The 20,104-nt window shown below is 35.3% G+C and overlaps 1 protein-coding gene across 1 annotated transcript; it reads right to left on the reverse strand.

Annotated features, from left to right (window-relative positions):
- Positions 1 to 364: 364 nt before the first annotated feature.
- LOC149238211 (cucumisin-like) lies at positions 365 to 19,699 on the reverse strand. The gene is made up of 4 exons (XM_089369506.1): positions 19,564 to 19,699; positions 4,596 to 4,907; positions 730 to 905; positions 365 to 643 (listed from the first exon to the last, which is right to left on the reverse strand). The coding sequence occupies exons 1-4, from the start codon at positions 19,697 to 19,699 to the stop codon at positions 365 to 367; spliced, it is 903 nt and encodes a 300-aa protein (XP_089225632.1).
- Positions 19,700 to 20,104: the final 405 nt, after the last annotated feature.

Here is a 20,104-nt window from a genome sequence, read left to right on the forward strand (position 1 = left end):
GAAGAAAAAGTTCAGCAATCTCATAATAATGAACTGTAAAATGGATCTACAGAGAAAATATTATCGCACAGAAGTATAAAATGCATTTGTTTTTTTTTCAGTACTAAAGAAGGCCCCAACATAGCCCGACATATTCGTACATAGAATCTTTTTCAAGATTATTTAACATAATCATGTCTTGCGACTGGAATCATGATAGAGAGATTATCATTAAACCCTCCCAACTACCCAAACTATACATCAAACCCTCCCAGGATATACATCATTGAAAAACTATAAAATGCCCTTGTCCAGAAAATAAACCAAATTGTAAGGAGTTAGCAAGCACGCCAATACATAATAATGAAATAAGTTGGGCATGAAATCAATACTGGCATACAACGATTGGGCTTCTCGCACTGAAATTACCATATCTCCAAGTTAAGGCCCCTGAAAACACAATGTCCTTTGGTATTTTTGCAATGTTTGCTTCAACGTCCACAATGAACGCTAGACTCTGATTTGAAGAGGTGAATGCAAGAATGCTTGGTTGGACCGTTACCATCACTCCGGAACATGCCTCCACTAGGGCACTGTATGTGGAAGGGGCAGGTCCAACGTTGGTTAACGTTCTTGGAAATTTGGTGGAAATATTATGTTCAGGCTGCGTAATAACTATCATGGATGATAATTCAATGTTGTAACTCCCATTCTAGGAGCCCCATAACAAGTGTTGTTATCTCCGATCACCAGACATAGATGGGCAGTGTCATAACCTGCACTGCAGAGCATGTCGATGTAGGAATTAACGTTGGCATCGTATGCAAGCCCCAGATCGATAGCCTTCACTGGATTTATCTTCCCCGAACCGTATGCCAGTTCTTTGTACTCCTTGCTGCCAGGGTAGTTTCGATCCAGGGGAGATGCTGCACCATATTGCATCAATGGAACTTGATTAGAATTTAAGCCTTTGTGCCATATTGCATACATGGAATTGTTTGAGTAAATGTCACATTCATGTCATTCAAAATTAACACATGGAATTGGTGGAGTAATTGTTATCTTCATGTCATTCTAAATCAATTAGGTAGACTAATATTCACCCTAGCACCTAATATTCACCCTAGTAACATGGTACTAATCACTTAACCATGTACTAATCATTTAATCAAAATAATAATTAGAATTTAGAAATTTACATAAAACTATGAATTTTGGTTTACTAGAAAATCCCAATATAATATCAAATCCTTGTTTGATTCCTCTCCAAACCCATACCATTACTTTGAAAGTCTAATGTGACATTAATTCACGTAATTGATTTGATATAATATCAAACCCTTGTTCGATTCCTCTCCAAACCCATACCATTATTTTGAAAGTCTAATGTGACATTGATTCATGTAATTGATTTGATATAATATCAAACCCTTGTTCGATTCCTCTCCAAACCCATATCATTACTTTGAAAGTCTAATGTGACATTAATCCACGTAATTGATTTGATTTCCATAAGGTGGTAATTACTCTTAGAAGAATTTTTTTCAAATTTAAGCTCGTCTCAGTGTGCATGAATCTAAGCAATAGATTCCCTGTTGTCATGAGGGTCGACTTAATCCCAGCGGGAGACTAGTCAGGGTGGAAGGATTTGACGTAGGCAGCAGCTCCTGATACGTGAGGACAAGCCATTGAAGTCCCAGATATTATTTTATAATTCACCAATTTCTTGTCTACACTTTCTTGTGTCACACTTGAAGCTTTTGACCAAGCAGCTAGGATGTCCACTCCCGGAGCAATGATGTTCGGTGATTCACACATGAAAATAATACATTATTTGAAATCCCTGCAAAGCAGTGTAACATTGCAGTGTATCTATGTTGATTATAGATTTTTGGAATATCTCAAAATCTGATGGTTAGGAGAGAATTAAATAAAGTCAAATTCTGGAAATCTAAAAAAACCTACAATTAACATAAAAATACCTTACAATGACCCTTTTTATAAAATAAATTAAATTCCAAAAACTATCAAAGCTTACTTTAAGAATATTTGAATTGAATAGACTTGGTCCTATTGAGGAGGATGAAGCAACTACAGGTGCAGGCTTGTTCTGGGTATAACTTTTTAGTATAGTTGCCATAGGGGACCTGAATGTAGAAATAAGTTCATCAAAATTATTAATTTAATGATCTAGTAAAAAATAACTTATTAGAATTGCATAGCAAATAATTTGTTTTAATTTAAAAAATAATATAGATTTTAAAAATATTCTGAAATTTTATAAATGAAAGTAAATCTTGATAAATAAAATAAAATAAAAATCAACTATTTAACATTGCTTTGTGCATTGCATCTCTGCTAAATATTTCCACAATCTTAACTCAAATTTTGAAACACCATCGAAGCAATCTATATACTAAAATGCATCCTTTTGTTATTGGGTCACTTTATTTTGATTCTAAATTTTAAGATATTTCAAAAATAGGTACTGAAATTATACTCAAATCTAAAATTGTATGCTCATTATTAATTGCCCATTATTAATGACCTATTCAAATCTTTATCTTACCAAGTAGATTAATCTACTTGGTGCTCAATCCCCTCGAGTTAGAAACAAGGAAAACACTACCATCTTTTACCTAGTCGAATTCATGTATGTATGCTCTGAGTTCAAATTCATGTATGTATGCTCTGAGTTCATGCATTCTTTTGAGTACTTCAAAATAAAAATATTGTTTTAAAATATTTGGTTGGGATTTGAATTTTAAATTTTATAATTTATATAAATTTGATAAATAAATGTTTACTAAATTTTTTACTAATTACTATACTTAATATTCTTTTTTCCAACCCTTAACAAAACAAAATAACACAATAAAAAACGACTTTCAAACAATCCTCTGAGTTAGGTCATTTTGAACAAAATAACACAATTAAAAAGACCACTTTCAAACAATCCTCTGATTTAGGTTACTTTGATTTATAAGAGAAATAAAGAGAAAACACAAACACGCTTGCATGGCCAGGGAAAGAAAGCAGTTCTCTATAACGCGACTTTTTGAAAGCCTTTCCGGCAGGTTTTTCCGGTCGAAATCCGGCAGGAATTTATTGGAATCGCAAGTTTGATAGCTAGTTTCTGCACAATGAAAGCGTCCCAGGGGTTTTCGAGGGTGCTGAATCCAAATATGCAGTTAAAAAACCATTTTAACTGCAACAAATCAAGATTTAACCTAAATTTCTTCCGCCGGATTCCGTCACCGGAATCTCCAAAAAAGTCGCATTATAGACAACTCCGGGAAAGAAATAACAGAAAAACCACTTTTGAACCATCGTCTACTTTAGGTCCTTTTCCTTTGCTTCACAATAATAGAGAGAAAAATAAACTTTTGCATAGGCATGGAGAAAAAACAAAAAATCCAGTAATGATCGAGAGCTATATAAACAAAGCACATAAGAGCACTCTACAGATAAAATAAAAACCACTTTCAAATAATCTTCTAAATTTACATTCAAATCCTCTGAATTTCTTTTGTTTTACATTCAAATCCTCTGAATTTCTTTTGTTTTACCATTAAAATAAAGAGAAAAAGCTTTTTTTTTCTAAGTTGAAAAGACAAAGCAAAGTGATTAGCCATTTGAACCAATTTTGATTTTATCTAGAAATTAAGATTTTTTTGGCCTAGCCAATGTTTACCAATTTTTATCGATATTTGAATAGTAACTTGATTTTGTCCATGTTTTACTGATTTTTACGAACATTTTCCAGATTTTTAAAATTTTTTGGTTTTCCAAACCCTTGCAAATTTTATCTTTTGAACAAAACACATAAAAACACTCTTTAAATAAATGAAAAACTACTTTCAAACAATTCTCTAGATTTCTTTTGTTTTACCATCAAAATAAAGAGAAAACACCCTTTTGCATGGAGGGAGAAAAAAGAAAAGCATCCAGCAATGCTTATAAAGTAATTAGGCATTTCAACAAAGCACATAGTAACACTACTCATAAAAGAAAAACCACTTTCAAACCAGCCTCTGATTTAGGTCACTTACTTTCCTTTTAAAAATAAAGAGAGAAAAACCTTTTGCATCGCCCGGAAATAAAAAGATAAGCATCCAGCGATGCTTATAAAGTAATTAGGCATTTGAACAAATCACATAGGAACACTACTAATAAAAGAAAAACCACCAGCCTCTGGTTTAGGTCACTTTCCTTTTAGAAATAAAGAGAAAAAACCTTTTGCATGGCCGGGAAAAAAAACAAAGAATGTAGTAATGATTATAAAGTAATAAGCTATCTTAATATAATATATAAGTTACTAGATTTTGAAATTAATTTGATTATTGATTTTGATTCTAGAATTTTAATTATTGGTTTTAAGAATATTTTAAAAATCGATAAATAAAAATAAAATTAGATGTTTAACGTCCCATCCTATTACTCAAATTCTAAAATATTTCTAAATTCAACAATTAAAATAAAAATACCCCACATAAAAACAATATATAAATACTATCCCCCTAAAAACAATATATAAATACTAGCACAATGGAAATAATATGGACAAAATATGAATCAATGAATTTTACTGAAATGGTCCTATTGTTTCCGAGAACCAAATTGGCCTGGAATGTCCGATCTATAGTACTTGCAGCTACTGTGTAAGACCAGGGAGCATAATTGGAAACGCTCCCAATTCCCAATTTCAGGAAAGTCTCCAGCAGAGTTGCAAGTAAGAATTCCCTTCTTCATTGCGTGAAATGAACGAATGGCAATGCTATTGTTAAAATAATCACTCTTAAGATCAGACCCAAGGGAAACAAAAATAATATCCACGCCGTCATTGATGGCGTCGTCGAATGCCGCAAGTACATCTGCGTCCCCGCAATTACCTCCCCAACAAACTTTGTACACTGCCAGCCTCGAACCTGTTATTACTTGTGTTTGAATTCAGTTTTCAAGTCAGTTGTGAGCTTTTCTTTGTCAATGTATAATTGAATGTTTATTTTCTTTCCTCATTTCCCCTATTCGAACTACAAATGGTAGAGCATTTAGTTTAGTTTTTTGAGTGAGCAATTTGTCATCCGTGTGAAGATGAAGAGAAGAGCTGTGCGAGTGGCCTGTCATCGGCCTGAAGAGGAGTGTTGCGTGGGCTGTTATCTGCAAAGAAACCTGCGTGAAGGTGTCGCTGTCTATCTGCGTGAAGGTATTGACGCCTACATGACGGTATTGCTACCTCTGCCTGTGTCACTCTGTCATCTGCATGTAAAATCAAGCAGATGCGTGAACTGCTTGCGTGAAGGAAGAGTTGCTGCCATGTGCGTGAGTGCACGCTGTGCTGTTGCGTGCTGCTGCGTTTGAGCTGAGCGTGCTACCATCTGCATGAGTGCAAGTCGTGCTGCCAGAGAGCCGCTGCCCAGGGGACCCGCTGCGTGAAGGCCTGTCTATCATCTGTGTGAAGGGCTGTTGCATGCTGCCAGAGAGCCGCTGCCCAGGAGACTGCTACCTAGTCTAGCAGGAGCAGAGTAAGAGCCACTGCCCAGTGAAAAACCCTATTACCGGAGAAAGAAACCCGCGATTGTTGGCAGACCTCTACGTGCTGCCGGAGCCTGATCAGCAGATATGGATCCCGGTATTTTTAATGCTGGAGAGAAATTTCTTTTTTCAAAAAATTTTCTTAAAAAAAGATAAAGAGGTGGATTTATTGAAATTTTGGAGGAAAGAACTTCAAGAAAATCAAATCAGAAATTTGGAGAGAAAAAAATTCAAGAAAATATTTTTTGTTTTCACAAAACAAAGGGTTTGAAATGAAAAAAAGGGTTTGCAAATAAAAGAATTTTGCTAAAGGGTTATTTCTTGGGAATTATTTTCTTTACACAAAATGGTTTTTTTGAAGAAAAATATAAACCTTAGTTGAAAGACTGAAGATTGAAACCCTAGAAAAATGGCTAAGATGTCAAATGCAAAATTCGAGGTAGAGAAATTCACCAGCAAGAGCAATTTTGCTCTTTGGAAACTGAAGGTTAGAGATCTGTTTGTGAACAAGGGTTGCACAAGTCATTGGATGGGAAAACTAAGAAACCTGCAACTATGACTGATTCAGACTGGGAGGACTTGGATCCCTGAGCCCTCAGTACCATCAGATTATGCCTGGCGGATGAGGTTCTTTTCAACATTGTTGAAGAGAGTACGACTTCAGGATTGTGGGAAAAACTAGAAAATATCTATATGACAAAGTCATTAACCAATAGAATTTATCTGAAAAGACAGTTGTACAGTCTTCAAATGAAAGAAGGTTCAAAAGTTGCAGAACATTTGAATGTTTTTAATACACTTATATGCCAATTAACAGATATGGAAGTTAAAATCCAGGAAAAAGATAAAACCATAACCTTGTTGTGTTCTCTGGCCGAATCATGGGATCACTTCGTAACTTCAATTAGCTTGAGCACTGCTGATTCTTTGAAGTTTGAATCAGTCGTGGGAGCTCTTTTGTCTGAAGAAGTACGAAGGAATTCCAGTATTGAAACAACTGCATCAGAAGCCATGGTAGCTAGAGGACACTCAAAGGAAAGAGGAGAAAAACCAAGGGGGTCTTCCAGATCTAAATTGAAGGGAAAGAAGTGTAAGGCAAAATGTTGGCACTGCAATAAAATTGGACACTTGAAGAAAGATTGTTGGAAACGAAAACAATCTTCACCTGAAGGCAATAAAGTTTTATCTGCTGAAGAATTATGTATGATAGATGAAACTTCACCTGAATGTAATGTCTCACAGGGTTTAGAAAGCTGGTTGTTAGACTCTGGTGCTTCTCATCACATGTGTCCACACAGAAATTGGTTTACTTCGTATGAAAATGTAAATGGTAGTTCTATGTTTATGGGTCATAATGTGTCATGTCAAACTGTTGGGATGGGAAATATCAGGATTAAGATGTATGATAACACAGTTAGAACATTAACTAGTGTTAGACATATACCTGATTTGAAAAAAAATTGATTTCTTTGGGAGTTTTAGATTCAGATGGTTATAAGTTTACAAGTCAGAATGGCATATTGAGAGTCTTTAAAGGAGCCCTAGTGGTTATGAAAGCAGAAAAGGTCGGAAATCTTTACAGGTTAAAAGGAAGTACTCAGGTTAGTGAAGCAGCAGTTGCGTCAGAAAAGGAAGAAGCAGGTACTCGTCTATGGCATCAGCGATTAGGTCATATGAACGAGAAAGGTCTTCAGATACTGATGAAACGTAAATCTCTTTCCCGATCTGAAATCCTTGAAGTTAGATTTTTGTAAACATTGTGTGTATGGAAAACAGTGCAAACAGAGATTTAAAGTTGGAAATCATAATAGTAAAGATATTTTAGACTATATTCATTTTGATCTATGGGGACCATCCCCTGTTGCATCATATGGAAGTGCTCTATATTTTTTAACGTTTATTGATGATTTCTCCCGTAAAGTTTGGGCTTTTATGCTAAAAAGGAAAGCTGATGTATTCAATGTCTTTAAACAATTTAAAGCAATGGTAGAGAAAAGAACAGGCAAATCTATTAAATGTTTAAGAACTGACAATGGTGGTGAGTTCACTTCAATTGAATTTGAACAATACTGTAAGGATGAGGCAATTATTAGACACAAAATTGTTGTTTATACTCCTCAGCAAAATGGTATTGCTGAGCGTATGAATCGGATTCTTATGGAAAGAGCCAGAAGCATGATCAGCAATGCTAACTTGCAAAAGGAGCTGTGGGCAGAAGCAGTATCCACTGCTTGTTATTTAGTTAATAGATCACCTTCAGTAGCAATTAATTGTAAAATTCTTGAAGAAGTTTGGATAGGTCAGTCTTGTGATTATTCACATTTAAGTATATTTGGTTGTGATGCTTATTCTCTTATTCCTAAAAATCAGCGTTCAAAATTAGATCCAAAATCGAAATGTTATGTCTTTGTTGGGTATGACTATGCAATGAAAGGATACAGGTTGTGGGATCCTACATTGTGGAAGATAGTCATTAGTAGAGATGTAACATTTGATGAATCTTCTCTTTTAAAATCAAATGTTGAAAGAATTGAACAGGAACAGGTATCGCCAAATCAACAAGTTCAGTTGGAGGCTAGACCTTTCGGTGACAGTCAAAAGGAAGGAGAGACTTCTGGAGAAAAATGTGTTAAAAATACAAAGGAAGTTGTTGAAGTCTCTGAGCTAGTTCAAGTTTCTGGACCAGTTCAGCAACGAGTCACTCTAAGAAGGTTTACAAGGGAAAGAAAAACTCCCAAAAGGTATGAAGATTCTGCTTCATCTTTTGCTTTGATTACTAAAGATGGGGAACCTTCTTGTTATCAAGAAGCAGTAGATGACACAGATAGCGAAAAATGGAAAATGGCTATGGAAGAAGAAATGGATTCCTTAGCCAAGAACAATACAAGGGATCTTATAGAGCTTCCTGAAGGGAGAAGTGTTGTTGGATGCAAGTGGGTCTTCAAACTGAAACAGAAAGTTGATGGAAGTATCAAAGGTATAAGGCGAGACTGGTAGAAAAAGGGTATTCTCAGGTTGAAGGTATAGACTTTCATGAGATTTTTTCTCCAGTTGTAAAACTTGTTTCTATTCATACTGTGTTAGCACTAACTGCATTACTTAACCTTGAGTTAGAACAGTTAAATGTTAAAACAACTTTTCTAAATGGTAATTTGAATGAAGAGATATATATGGAACAGCTATAAGGTTTTGTACAAGGTCGCAGCAGAAGATTAGTTTGCAAGCTCAGGAAATCATTGTACGGTCTGAGGCAATCTCCCAGACAATGGTACAAGAAGTTTGATTCCTTCATGGTGAGTCAGAACTTCATAAGAAGTGAGTATGATCATTGTGTATACTTCAAAAGTTTCAATGGCATATTCATTATCTTAGCTTCGTATGTTGACAATATGCTTATTGCAAGCAAAAGCATGGAAGAGATCAATAGGTTAAAGGCTCAGCTCTCTAGGATGTTTGATATGAAGGATCTTGGAGCAGCAAAACATATCTTGGGCATGGAGATACACAGAGACAAGAAAAATGGTAAGCTTTGGTTATCACAGCAGAAGTATGTGGAGAAAGTACTTGAAAAGTTCTGTATGAACAATGTGAAACCTGTTAATGTTCCACTAGCTTCCCATTTTAAGCTTTCTTCAGTTTTGAGTCCTAGAACTGATGAAGAAAAGAAGTATATGTCTCATGTACCATATGCAAATGTTGTAGGCAACTTAATGTATGCGATGGTATCTACAAGACCTGAAATTTCACATGCAGTTGGAGTTGTCAGCAGGTTCATGGCAAATTCAGGTGAAGAACATTGGCGAGCAGTGAAATGGGTGCTTCGATATCTAAGAGGCACAAGTGACCACTGCATCATCTTTAGTGGTGGTGAAGGATCAGTCTGCGGATATGTAGATGCCGATTATGCAGGTGATTTGGACAAAAGAAGATCTACTACAGGTTATGTCTTTACTCTTGCAAGTGGAGAAATTAGTTGGATGTCAAAGCTTCAAGAAATAGTTGCATTGTACACAACCGAAGCTGAATATATAGCTGCTTCAGATGCCAGTAAAGAAGCAATTTGGTTAAAGGGTCTGCTTGATGAGATTGGAAGGATGCAGGAGAAAGTGAATGTACTTTGTGACAGTCAAAGTGCTATTCACTTGGCTACAAATCCTGCTTATCATAGCAGAACCAAGTACATTGATGTAAGGTATCATTTTCTGAGACATGTGATTGATGGCAGAAAAGTAGCTCTTCAAAAATTCCATATGCGAGAGAATTGTGCAGACATATTCACAAAGCCAGTTACAGTAGAGAAGTTGCGATGGTGTTTAGCTTCTCTTGGCTTGCAGAAAAGATGATGAATGGGCATGGGCAAGGGATTAGTAAAATTGTTGTCAAGGTGGAGTTTGTTGGATGTTTGACAACGAATTATGTAAATATGAGTAATAGTTGTATTAGTTACTACGATTTAGTTTTATAACAAAACAACAGTTATGTAACGGAGGAGGCTCGTATAAAACTAGTGAATGCTTGAGAAAATCTAATCATGGAGAATCATTGTTGATTGAATAGAGATTCCAATCCCTTGCCCCGTGGATGTTTCCTTGACACCCTGTCAAGGTTTTACCACGTAAATCCTGTGATGTTACTTGTGTTTGAATTCAGTCTTCAAGTCAGTTGTGAGCTTTTCTTTGTCAATGTATAACTGAATGTTTATTTTCTTTCCTCATTTCCCCTATTCAAACTACAATTTTAAATGAATATCTTAATCCAAGAATTCTAACCATATATCTATTTTCATACACTTCAAGACCAAATCTTAATGATGTGATTAATCCGAAAGACATTTATCTACAATATGGATCACAAAAGTCTCAGATCTAACAACATTTTTATTGTGATAAGTCTATATTTATTCTTAGCTACTTGTTACAGTTACTTTTCCTAGTTGCATTTTTTTCTTACTTTTCTTAATTAGAAGAAATTTTATTTTAAATGAATCCATATTTAAGAGCATATGTTTTTTTCCTAAAAGGTGGAGTAGAGTATGTATACTTTAGTAAAATTGACAGTCAAATAATTGCTAGAAGATGAGTCTTTTATCCCACAAACAAAAAATTTCATACACCATTTTAAACCATAACCTTAAATTTAAATAATAATAATAATAATATTCTCATAATACTATTGTTATTACCGTTGCTTCCAGGGTTCTTGATAAAAATGACAATGTTTGTATTAATGAAAAATAAAACCCACTGGTTAGCTCTACGAAAGAGAGTCTGAACCAGGAGAGTCTGGCTTTGCAAAACGCTCTACATTGTTCATCAACATTATACATTAAATAGAATACATGGTTTTAGGGAAGTTAGAACATCACCTTAAGAAATAGAAACTAATTCCTATCCTGAGGCTATATGAACCAACTCTATCTATTCTAGGATATTCTCCATTATCTTCAACACTCCTCCTTAATGGAGAATGGGTTCACATGTATGCCTAACATCTCCCTAAACATTTGAAATTTTACTTTTCCAAGGGGCTTAGTGAAAATTTCCGCAACATTATCACATGTATTACACTATTCCAGATGAATTTCTTTAGATTGCACTTTCTTCCTGACAAAATGGAATTGAGTATCAATATGTTTCGTGTTTTTGTGAAACACCAGATTGTTGGCCAGCTTGATTGAACTTTGATTGTCGCATCTGATTGTTGTTGTGATTGTCTGTTCTTCCCCAACATCCTGGAGAAGTCTCTGCAACCAAACCGCCTCGCATGTTGCTGCACACATGGCTTGATACTCTGCTTCTGCTGAGGACAAGGAGACTGTGTTCTACTTCTTACTGCTCCAAGTGATCACCCTAGATCCAAGACTAAATGCATAACTTGTTATAGATCTGCGATCATATACATTTCCTACCGAATCTGAATCTGCAAATCCTGCCAATCTAAAATCAGAAGAGTCGGTGTAAATATTTCCATAATCTACAGTACCTTGTAGATACCTCAAAACATTCTTTACTGCATTCCAGTGGCTTTCAAGTGGCTTAGACATAAATTGGCTTAACACGTTGACAACATAAGCCAAATCAGGGCCAGTGGTGGTTAGGGAGATTAAACTACCAACCAGTGTTTTGTAAAGTGTTGCATCTGCCGCTTTTGAGCCATCCTCACATTGTAATTTGATGTTTTGCTGCAATGGTACCTGTGCAGAGTTGCACTGATCCATTCTAAACTTCTCTAATAGGCCTTTGACATACTTTGCTTGAGACAAAAATGTTTGACCCAAATCTCTCCAGATTTTGAGACCTAAATAGTATCTGAGTTCACTGAGATGCTTCATCTCAAACATCTGTGAAATCTGCTGCTTGATTTCATGAATTAGATATATAGCATCACCTACAATTATCAAATCATCTACATATAATGAAATCAACACTACGCACTCTTGTTCATCTTTCATGGTGTAAAGATTAGGGTCATTCTTACTTCTATTATAGCCAACTTGTAGAAAAATGAATCAATTTTCTCATACCATGACTTGGGAGCTTGTTTTAGTCCATGGAGTGCTTTCTTCAACCTATAGACTAAATGTTCTTTTCCCTTCTGGACAAACCCTTCCGGTTGCTCTAAATAAACCTCTTCTTTCAGTTCTCCATTCAGAAATGCAGACTTTACATCTAGTTGGTGCATCATCCAATGTTTCTTAATAGCTAAAGCAATTAACATTCTGATGGTGTTCAATTTAGCTACAGGGGTGAAGGTTTCTTCATAATCTATCCCTTCTTTTTGTGTATACCCCTTTGCAACCAACCTAGATTTCAATTTTTCTATAGTTCCATTTGTATTAATCTTCGATTTATATAACCATTTGCAACCTATGACATGTTTTCCTCTAGGAAGTTCTACCAATTCCCAAGTGTTGTTTCTGATTATTGAATCATACTCCTATTCCATGGCTATTTTCCATTCATTACTTTCATTTGCTTCTTTATAACTAGATGGTTCAACCACTTTCATCATACTAGTTATAAAAGCATTTTCCCTATATCTTGCAGGCATTTGAGCTTTCCTACCTGATCTCCTGAGTGGTAGGGTGGTGGTTTCAAACCTTATTTCTTCCTGCTACTGTTGTTGTTGTTGTTGTTGCTGTTGTAGTTGCTATTGTTGTTCATCCTCTGCCTTTGTTTGTTGCTGACCCTGATTGTTCTCTACTTCTTCTTCTTAAAAGTACGGAATGTCCCATACATCATAGTGCTCATCAGTTTCTTCACTATCCTGCTCATGGAATTTAACATCTCTACTAAAAAATAACTTGTGAGTAGAGGGATTAAATAATCTGTATGCTTTATATGACAAACAATACCCTATAAAAGTGCATTTGATGGCTTTTGAGTCTAATTTCTTTCTATCTTCCTTGGGTATGTGGGAAAATTCTTTACATCCAAATATTCTTAAGTGTTTTACTATAGGCTTATATCCATACAAAGCTTCAAAAGGAGTTTTAAACTCAAGACTTCTTGTAGGACTCCTATTTTTTAAATAAACCGCAGTACTCACTACTTCAGCCCAAAAACCATTTGAAAGATTCTTACCTTTTAGCATACTTCTCGCACATTCCACCAAAGTTCTGTTCTTCCTTTCTGTTACTCCATTCTGCTGTGGAGTATGGGGTACTGTAAACTGCTGCAAAATTCCATGATCTTTACAATATCTGATCAGCTCATCTTTCCTGTATTCTCCCCCTTGATTAGAATGGAGAATTTTTATCTGTTTCCCTGTTTTTCTTTCAATCATATTTTTAAACTGCTTAAAGTATTCGAATGTATGACTCTTCTTACTTAAGAAATACACCCAAGAAAACTTTGTACAGTCATCAATAAATAGTAGGAAATACACTGCACCTCCTAATGATTTTGTCTACATGGGACCACAAAGGTCTATGTGCACTAACTCCAATATATCCCTCTGTTTCTTTTCTACTCTAATAGGGAATTCTTCTCTATGCATTTTTCCTAAAGTACAAGCATCGCAATCATTATGTACTTGCTTTAGCATAGGAAGATCTCTTACCATTTCTTTCCTCTGTAGTAACAACAAATCATTGTAATTGATGTGGCCGAATCTCTGGTGCCAAAGCTCTTCTGTATTCAGGCTCGCTACTGTCAATGCTTGAACCGGTGCAGGTTTCACATCCAACTTGTACAATCCTCCTGTTCGGATTCCTGTAACAATTGTCTTCATTCCATCTAGCAGATCCTTAATGTAACAGTTAGATTTTAAAAATTCAACTTTCAAATCTTGATCTGTAATCATTGATATAGAAATCAAGTTCTTTGTTATGCCAGGCACATACATTACATTATAAATTTGTTTGATATTACCATCAGGTAGAATGACAGAAACTTTCCCACATCCTTTGATTTGATGGCTTCTATCATCTCCTAGGTAAATCTATGTGCCTTCGTTGATCTCTTTAAAATCCTCCAGCCAGTGCTTGTTCCTTGTCATGTGTGTTGATGCTCTTGAATCTACATACCAAATGTCTGCATCAACATTTTCCTCACGATCTGCCATGAACAACCTTAAATTCTGCACCTGGTCACCATTCACAAGATGACCTGCATGTCTCTTTGGCTTCTATTGTTCTTCATGATACTTCTTTTCCCTACATTCCCTGGTAATATGACCCAATTTTCCGCAACAAAAACATGTAGTTTCAGAGTAGTTTTTATTCGGATGCATACCTTGGGTCAGATTTGGTCGTTTATGTGAACTTGCTCCGTTTTGCTATTGTGGACCTCCTTTCCCTTTATAGAAGTTCTTCCTTGCCACCAATGCAAGATCGGCACTCTGGGGCTTCAGAGTTGATCTCCTCTCTTCTTCCTGCATCAGCATACCTATCAGCTCTTCAAATTTCAAGATCTTTTCTCTAGCATTGATCCCAGTGATGAACATCTGATAATCATCAGTGACACCATTCATTGTAATGGTCACAAGATCTGTATTATCCATTGTATGACCAATATCCGATAATTTGTTTTTCAGATCCTTGATTTGTGCTACAAATGAAGCAATCATTTCATTCTCCTCCATCTTCATGGACAGGATCTTACTCTTGAGGAACAAAAGACGATTTGAATTTCTAATCTCGTACAATTCCTTCAGAGTTCCCCAAATCTTGTTAGCTGACTTACCTTCTTTGATGTGCGGTATAATATAGTCTTTCACTGACATCTTTAACATTTTCCTTGCTTTGCTTTCTCATTTCTCCCAATCTAGCACTGTTGCTGATCCAGCCGTGGGCCTCGGCTCATCCCCATTCACAATCGTCCAAGCACTCTATGCTTCTAGCAGAGTTTGCATCTTAAACTTCCAATTTGCATAATTGGAACCATCGAGCTTGTTATGCTTGTTCATGCATGCTTCAAATATATTGTTCTTCATCTTGGCGATTTAGAAAAAAAAATTCGATAGGTAAACATTGTTAAATTTACCCCAGATCTATGACAGAAACAAATCACTGTTGTTCGATCTCGCAACACAAGCGTAGATCACCGTGGCTTTCTTCTCAGCCTCCAGACAACCTCTTGTTGTCAACTATGCCCTTGTTCTTGGCTTCCCCACTCAGCTTCTCTGACAGCTACAACCTTGTTCTTGGCTCCCTTTGCAATTTCTTTGATTTACACGACCGTCACTGATATTTGCCTAATATCCGACACTAGTCGCAGATAAACACCAATTTTTCGAGACTAGTCGCAGAAAAACACCCAATATCCTAGACCGTCGCAGAAAAACACCAATTTTCAAAGACGAGTTGCAACCGTCGTAGCTGTACACCAGAAAAATGCGACGATCGAAAAATTGAAATTTTGGAGAAGTGTAGTAGTGTATCGTCACGGCTATCCACTCAAAACCTACGATGATTTTGGTTCAAAGAACCACCCACCAGCCAACGTACAAGTTCCTTAGCCCTGACGCTCTGATACCATGATAAAAATGGAAATGTTTGTATTAATGAAAAATAAAACCCACTGGTCAGCTCTACGAAAGAGAGTTTGAGCCAGGAGAGTCTGGCTCTGTAGAACGCTCTACATTGTTTATCAACATTACACATTAAATAGAATACATGGTTTTAAGGAAGTTAGAATAGCATGCTAAGAAATAGAAACTAATTCCTATCCTAAGGCTACGTGAACCAGCTCTACCTATTCTAGGATATTCTCCATTATCTTCAATAGTTCTATCAACCTTCATTAATCTTTTAATGAAAACAAATATATTACATGATTTTTTTTCAAAACAATTGTATTGCATATCCAACCAAATAATATAATTACTTGTTGCACGTGAAATTGGACGAAGCAGTTTGGCATGTTCCTTTCCATTTTGAGGGAACAGGGGCCAACCCCATATCATTGAAGCTTTCTGGCTCAGGCCATATTCCTGTATGCACAAAAATTGTTTCATTCATTAGCCAAAATTCATTGTAGCTCCAATATACAAATTAATGATTTCAACAAAGTTCTGGTACTTCACCTATTGATATAATTACCTGTATATAATATTCCAATGATAACATCACTTTCATACTGCACATTTCTTTTGGCAGATTAAGGAAAGCCTATGAAATCCCATGATCGAGTAGTGTGGAGAACCATTCTCCTATTTTCAAATACCGAAACAACACCATCCATTTCTTCATAATTGAATAGACAAAAAAATATCGACAAAATTAATTAGTATTTCAGTTTCCTTGAATTGAACAGCACAATACATACTGAACTGAATTGAACAGTACAATACATGCATGTTGAACTTATTTAGATTGTCAATTCTGGAAATATTTTAGAATTGGATGGATGGATAGGATAACCTCATTCCTATTTTATCAGTCAATTAAGAATCCCAAATTTTTCGGGGATAAAGACAACTCAAGTTAAGAAATTTATCATACTTACCCTTAATGACTTTTATCTCGGAAGCAGAAAGGGTCACTGCAAATCCATTAAAACTTCTCCCATAACTATAAATTAATGCTTTTTCTGCTGCATCATGATTGGCAATCAAATTTTTTAAGAGCAGTGAATATAAAATGTGCACTCCATGTGAAAATACAACTTAAAAAATTGAAGGTCGTTGCAATCAAGGAAATTGGGAAGAACATGACCATTTACCTTCCTAAAACATATTCCAACATATCATGGTGAACCGCAGCAGCGATTTCGTCACCAGCTTCATGAGTTGGGACTTCTCCCATATAGATGATATGAACCTTCAAAATTAAAAAAATGTAATTTGCAGGAAGAGACTGTAATTGGTGTTTTTAATCATAAACAAGATATATGTGATAAGAAATCACCCTTCTGTTTGGATTTCCTGTTGATGCATGCAAGACTAACACTACCATTAGAAAGAAAATTGGCAAAACAGAGCTTCCCACCATTGTTGTTGTTGCTTATATTGAAAGAATCGAATGAGACCATTAATATTGACATATATTTTGCACATGGGGCATATTATCTCTTTGTTTCAAGCTTTTTGTCAGCGTTAGTTTCTTATTTTGTTTTAATTTTTCGTTTTTCAACTTTTGTTTCATCTCTTTTTGTTTTATGTTTTTTTCTAGTAAGCTTTGAAAGAAATAGAAATACAGAAATATAGAGAATAGTAGCTACAACTGCTTGATTACACAACCAAAAATCGAGAGTGGATTGTCTTTCTTTGCTCAGAATATGTATTTATACAAAAATTAATGTTGGTTACAATAATTAGAATATTAGTTTCCGAGGTTACAATAATTAGAATGTTAGTTTCTGAGGCGGTCCTCCCCTTTCGTTTCTGCAGGTGGTGAGGCGGTGATGACCTCCAGAAGAATGAAGAGCCAAGGCGGTGGCGGTCTTGAAATAATTATTCTTACATTATCCCCCTTAATTATATCACAAAAAAAGAACAAAACTTTGATATTGCATCAAAGTGTCGTTACATCATGCATACCTCTATGTTTTCCTTGTGAGTTTCAAACAATTCTTTTCCTAAGGGTTTTGTAAATATGTCTGCAAACCGGGCTTCTGATCTGCAGAACTCTATACATATTTCATTATTTCTTACTAATTCTCGAATGAAATGATACCTCGTATCAATATGTTTACTCTTCTTATGGAAAACATGATTTCATGATAATGCAATAGCATATTTGTTGTCACAGAAACTATGAGTGGGTTCTTTCTTTTCATGCAACAACTCTTTCAAAATTCTTCTCATCCACATAGTTTGTCATGTTGTTGTTGTGGCTGCAACATACTTTGCTTCAATTGATGATAGAGTCATAATGGATTGCTTCATTGATACCCATGAAACTACACCTGAACCAAAACTCAGATGTGCTCCTCCTGTCATCAATATTGCTTGCAAAATCACTATCTGTATAACCAGCTAGTTTAAAATCTAAATCATACGCATATAGGATACCATAATTTCTTGTTCCAGAAGCATATCTTAAAATCATTTTTCCAAATAGCCAATGGGCACTCTTCGGAGACTCCATGAATCTGGAAATTAAACTTACACCAAACATTATATTGGGCCTTGTTGCAGTCAAATACATAAGACTTTCAATCAATTGTTTAAACAAGGTTGGATCAATATCTAAACCATGATCATCCTTATTAAGCTTTGTACCAGTTGCAATTGGGGTTATAGCTGGCTTACAGTTTTGCATCCTAAACCTTTTCAAGATATCCTTTGCATACTTAGATTGACAAATGAAAATACCATCGTCAAATTGAGTTACTTCAATACTAAGAAAATATTTCATTAAGCCTAAATTAGTCATATCAAATTCTCTTTTCATGCTTGTCTTAAAATCATCTATTGAGAGTTCTCCAGTGAAAATCAAATCATCAACATACAAGCACACAATCAAAAGTTTACCATCATCGTTTACTTTTGTATACAAAGTTGGCTCACTTGGACTCCTGATGAATCCATTGCTATTCACATATTCATCAATTCTACTATACCATACTCGAGGTGCTTGTTTCAATCCATATAATTCTTTCTTCAATTTGTAAACTTTATCTTCTTGACCATAAATTTCATATCCACGAGGTTGTTTCACATAAACCTCTTCTTCCAACAAGCCATTTAAAAATGAAAACTTAACATCCATTTGATATATTTTCCATTTATTTTGTGCAGTGATAGCTAATACCATTCTTACTATGTCAAGTCTAGCTACAGGTGCAAAAGTTTCATTATAATCAATACGATGTTATTGACTGAACCCTTGTGCTACATGTCTTGCTTTATGTTTTTCAATTTCACCTTCAACATTCACTTTAGTTTTGTAAATCCATTTAACACCTATAGTATTTTTACCTTCAGGCAAATTTACAAGTTCCCAAGTATTATTTCTTTCTATAGCATCAATTTCTTCATCCATGGCTTTTATCCAAACTTTTTCTTTCACAGTTTCATCAAAATTTACTGGATCATATGCAATAATGCAAAATTTGAAACTTGATATATTTCATCATTCTGCTCATACAATTCCTTTAAACTTCTAGTCTTATGATCTTTAATTTTATTCTTCAATGTAGCTATTGTAGGATTAGAATCATTACTTACCTCTGATCCTATTGTTTGTTTTCCACCATAACCTGATGGTTTGCCATGTTCATGATTTCTCAGTGTTTTGAATTGTAATGGACTAACTCTTGGTGATTGGCTTACTGGCGTGCTTGCAGCAGGTGTATATGGAGTTGTCCACCTTGTTCTTCTTGCTCATCTTCATTATCATCTCCATGAGATAATACTGTTGCCTCTGCAACATATTTATCATGCTTCCATCCCACACTTCTTCTTCCTTGAACTCAACACCTTTATTGATAATATAATTCCTTGTTATGGGATTATAAAGTCTATATGCTTTAGACTCGTCACTAAATCCAATAAGGATACATTTCTCACTTCTATCATCTAACATATTTCTCAATTATTTAGGAACATGTGCATAAGAAATGCAACCAAAAATTCTTAAATGAGATATATGACAACTCTTACCATTCCATGCTTCTTCGGGAACTTGATCCTTCACGCTCTTAGTCAGACTTCTGTTAAGAATATAAACAGCACAAGCTACTGCTTCTCCCCAATATTCATTTGGTAGATGCTTCTCCTTCAACATACTTTGAGCCATATTCATAATAGTTCAATTCTTCCTTTCAGCTATTCCATTTTGCTATGGAGTATAACATGCAGTAAACTGCCTCTTGATTCCATGCGATTGACAAAACTCAATGAAATTTGTTAGCATATATTCACCACCTCTATCTAATCTCAAAATTTTAATATGATTTCCACTTTCCATTTCAACCATAGTTTTAAATATTTTAAATACAGAAAATGCTTCAGAGTTCTGTTTTAGAAGATAAACCCATATTTTTCCACTGTAATCATCAATAAAATTCAAAAAATAAACATTACCAGCCAAAGAAGGTGTTTGCATTGGTCCACATAAATCTGTGTGAACAATCTCCAATGGACCTTTCGCCCTGTACGAAACTCCAGATACAAATTTCTATCTATGATGTTTTGCAAGTAT

This window comes from Pinus tabuliformis, chromosome 8 (genome assembly GCF_031772625.1).
Source record: "Pinus tabuliformis cultivar Carrire ecotype Pingquan chromosome 8, CPIR1, whole genome shotgun sequence".
In the NCBI taxonomy this organism is placed as follows: domain Eukaryota; kingdom Viridiplantae; phylum Streptophyta; class Pinopsida; order Pinales; family Pinaceae; genus Pinus; species Pinus tabuliformis.

Bases quoted from the DNA above. Each gene is read 5' to 3' on its own strand.
- LOC149238211 (XM_089369506.1), bottom strand. From the start codon at position 19,699: ATGGCTCAAAGTATGTTGAAGGAGAAGCATCTACCAAATGAATATTGG. The intron at 4,908-19,563 runs GTAAGAGTTGTC...AAGTAATAACAG, and splicing joins TCCCGAAGAAGCATGGAATG to GTTCGAGGCTGGCAGTGTAC. The intron at 644-729 runs GTGATCGGAGAT...GTTATTACGCAG, and splicing joins ACACTGCCCATCTATGTCTG to CCTGAACATAATATTTCCAC.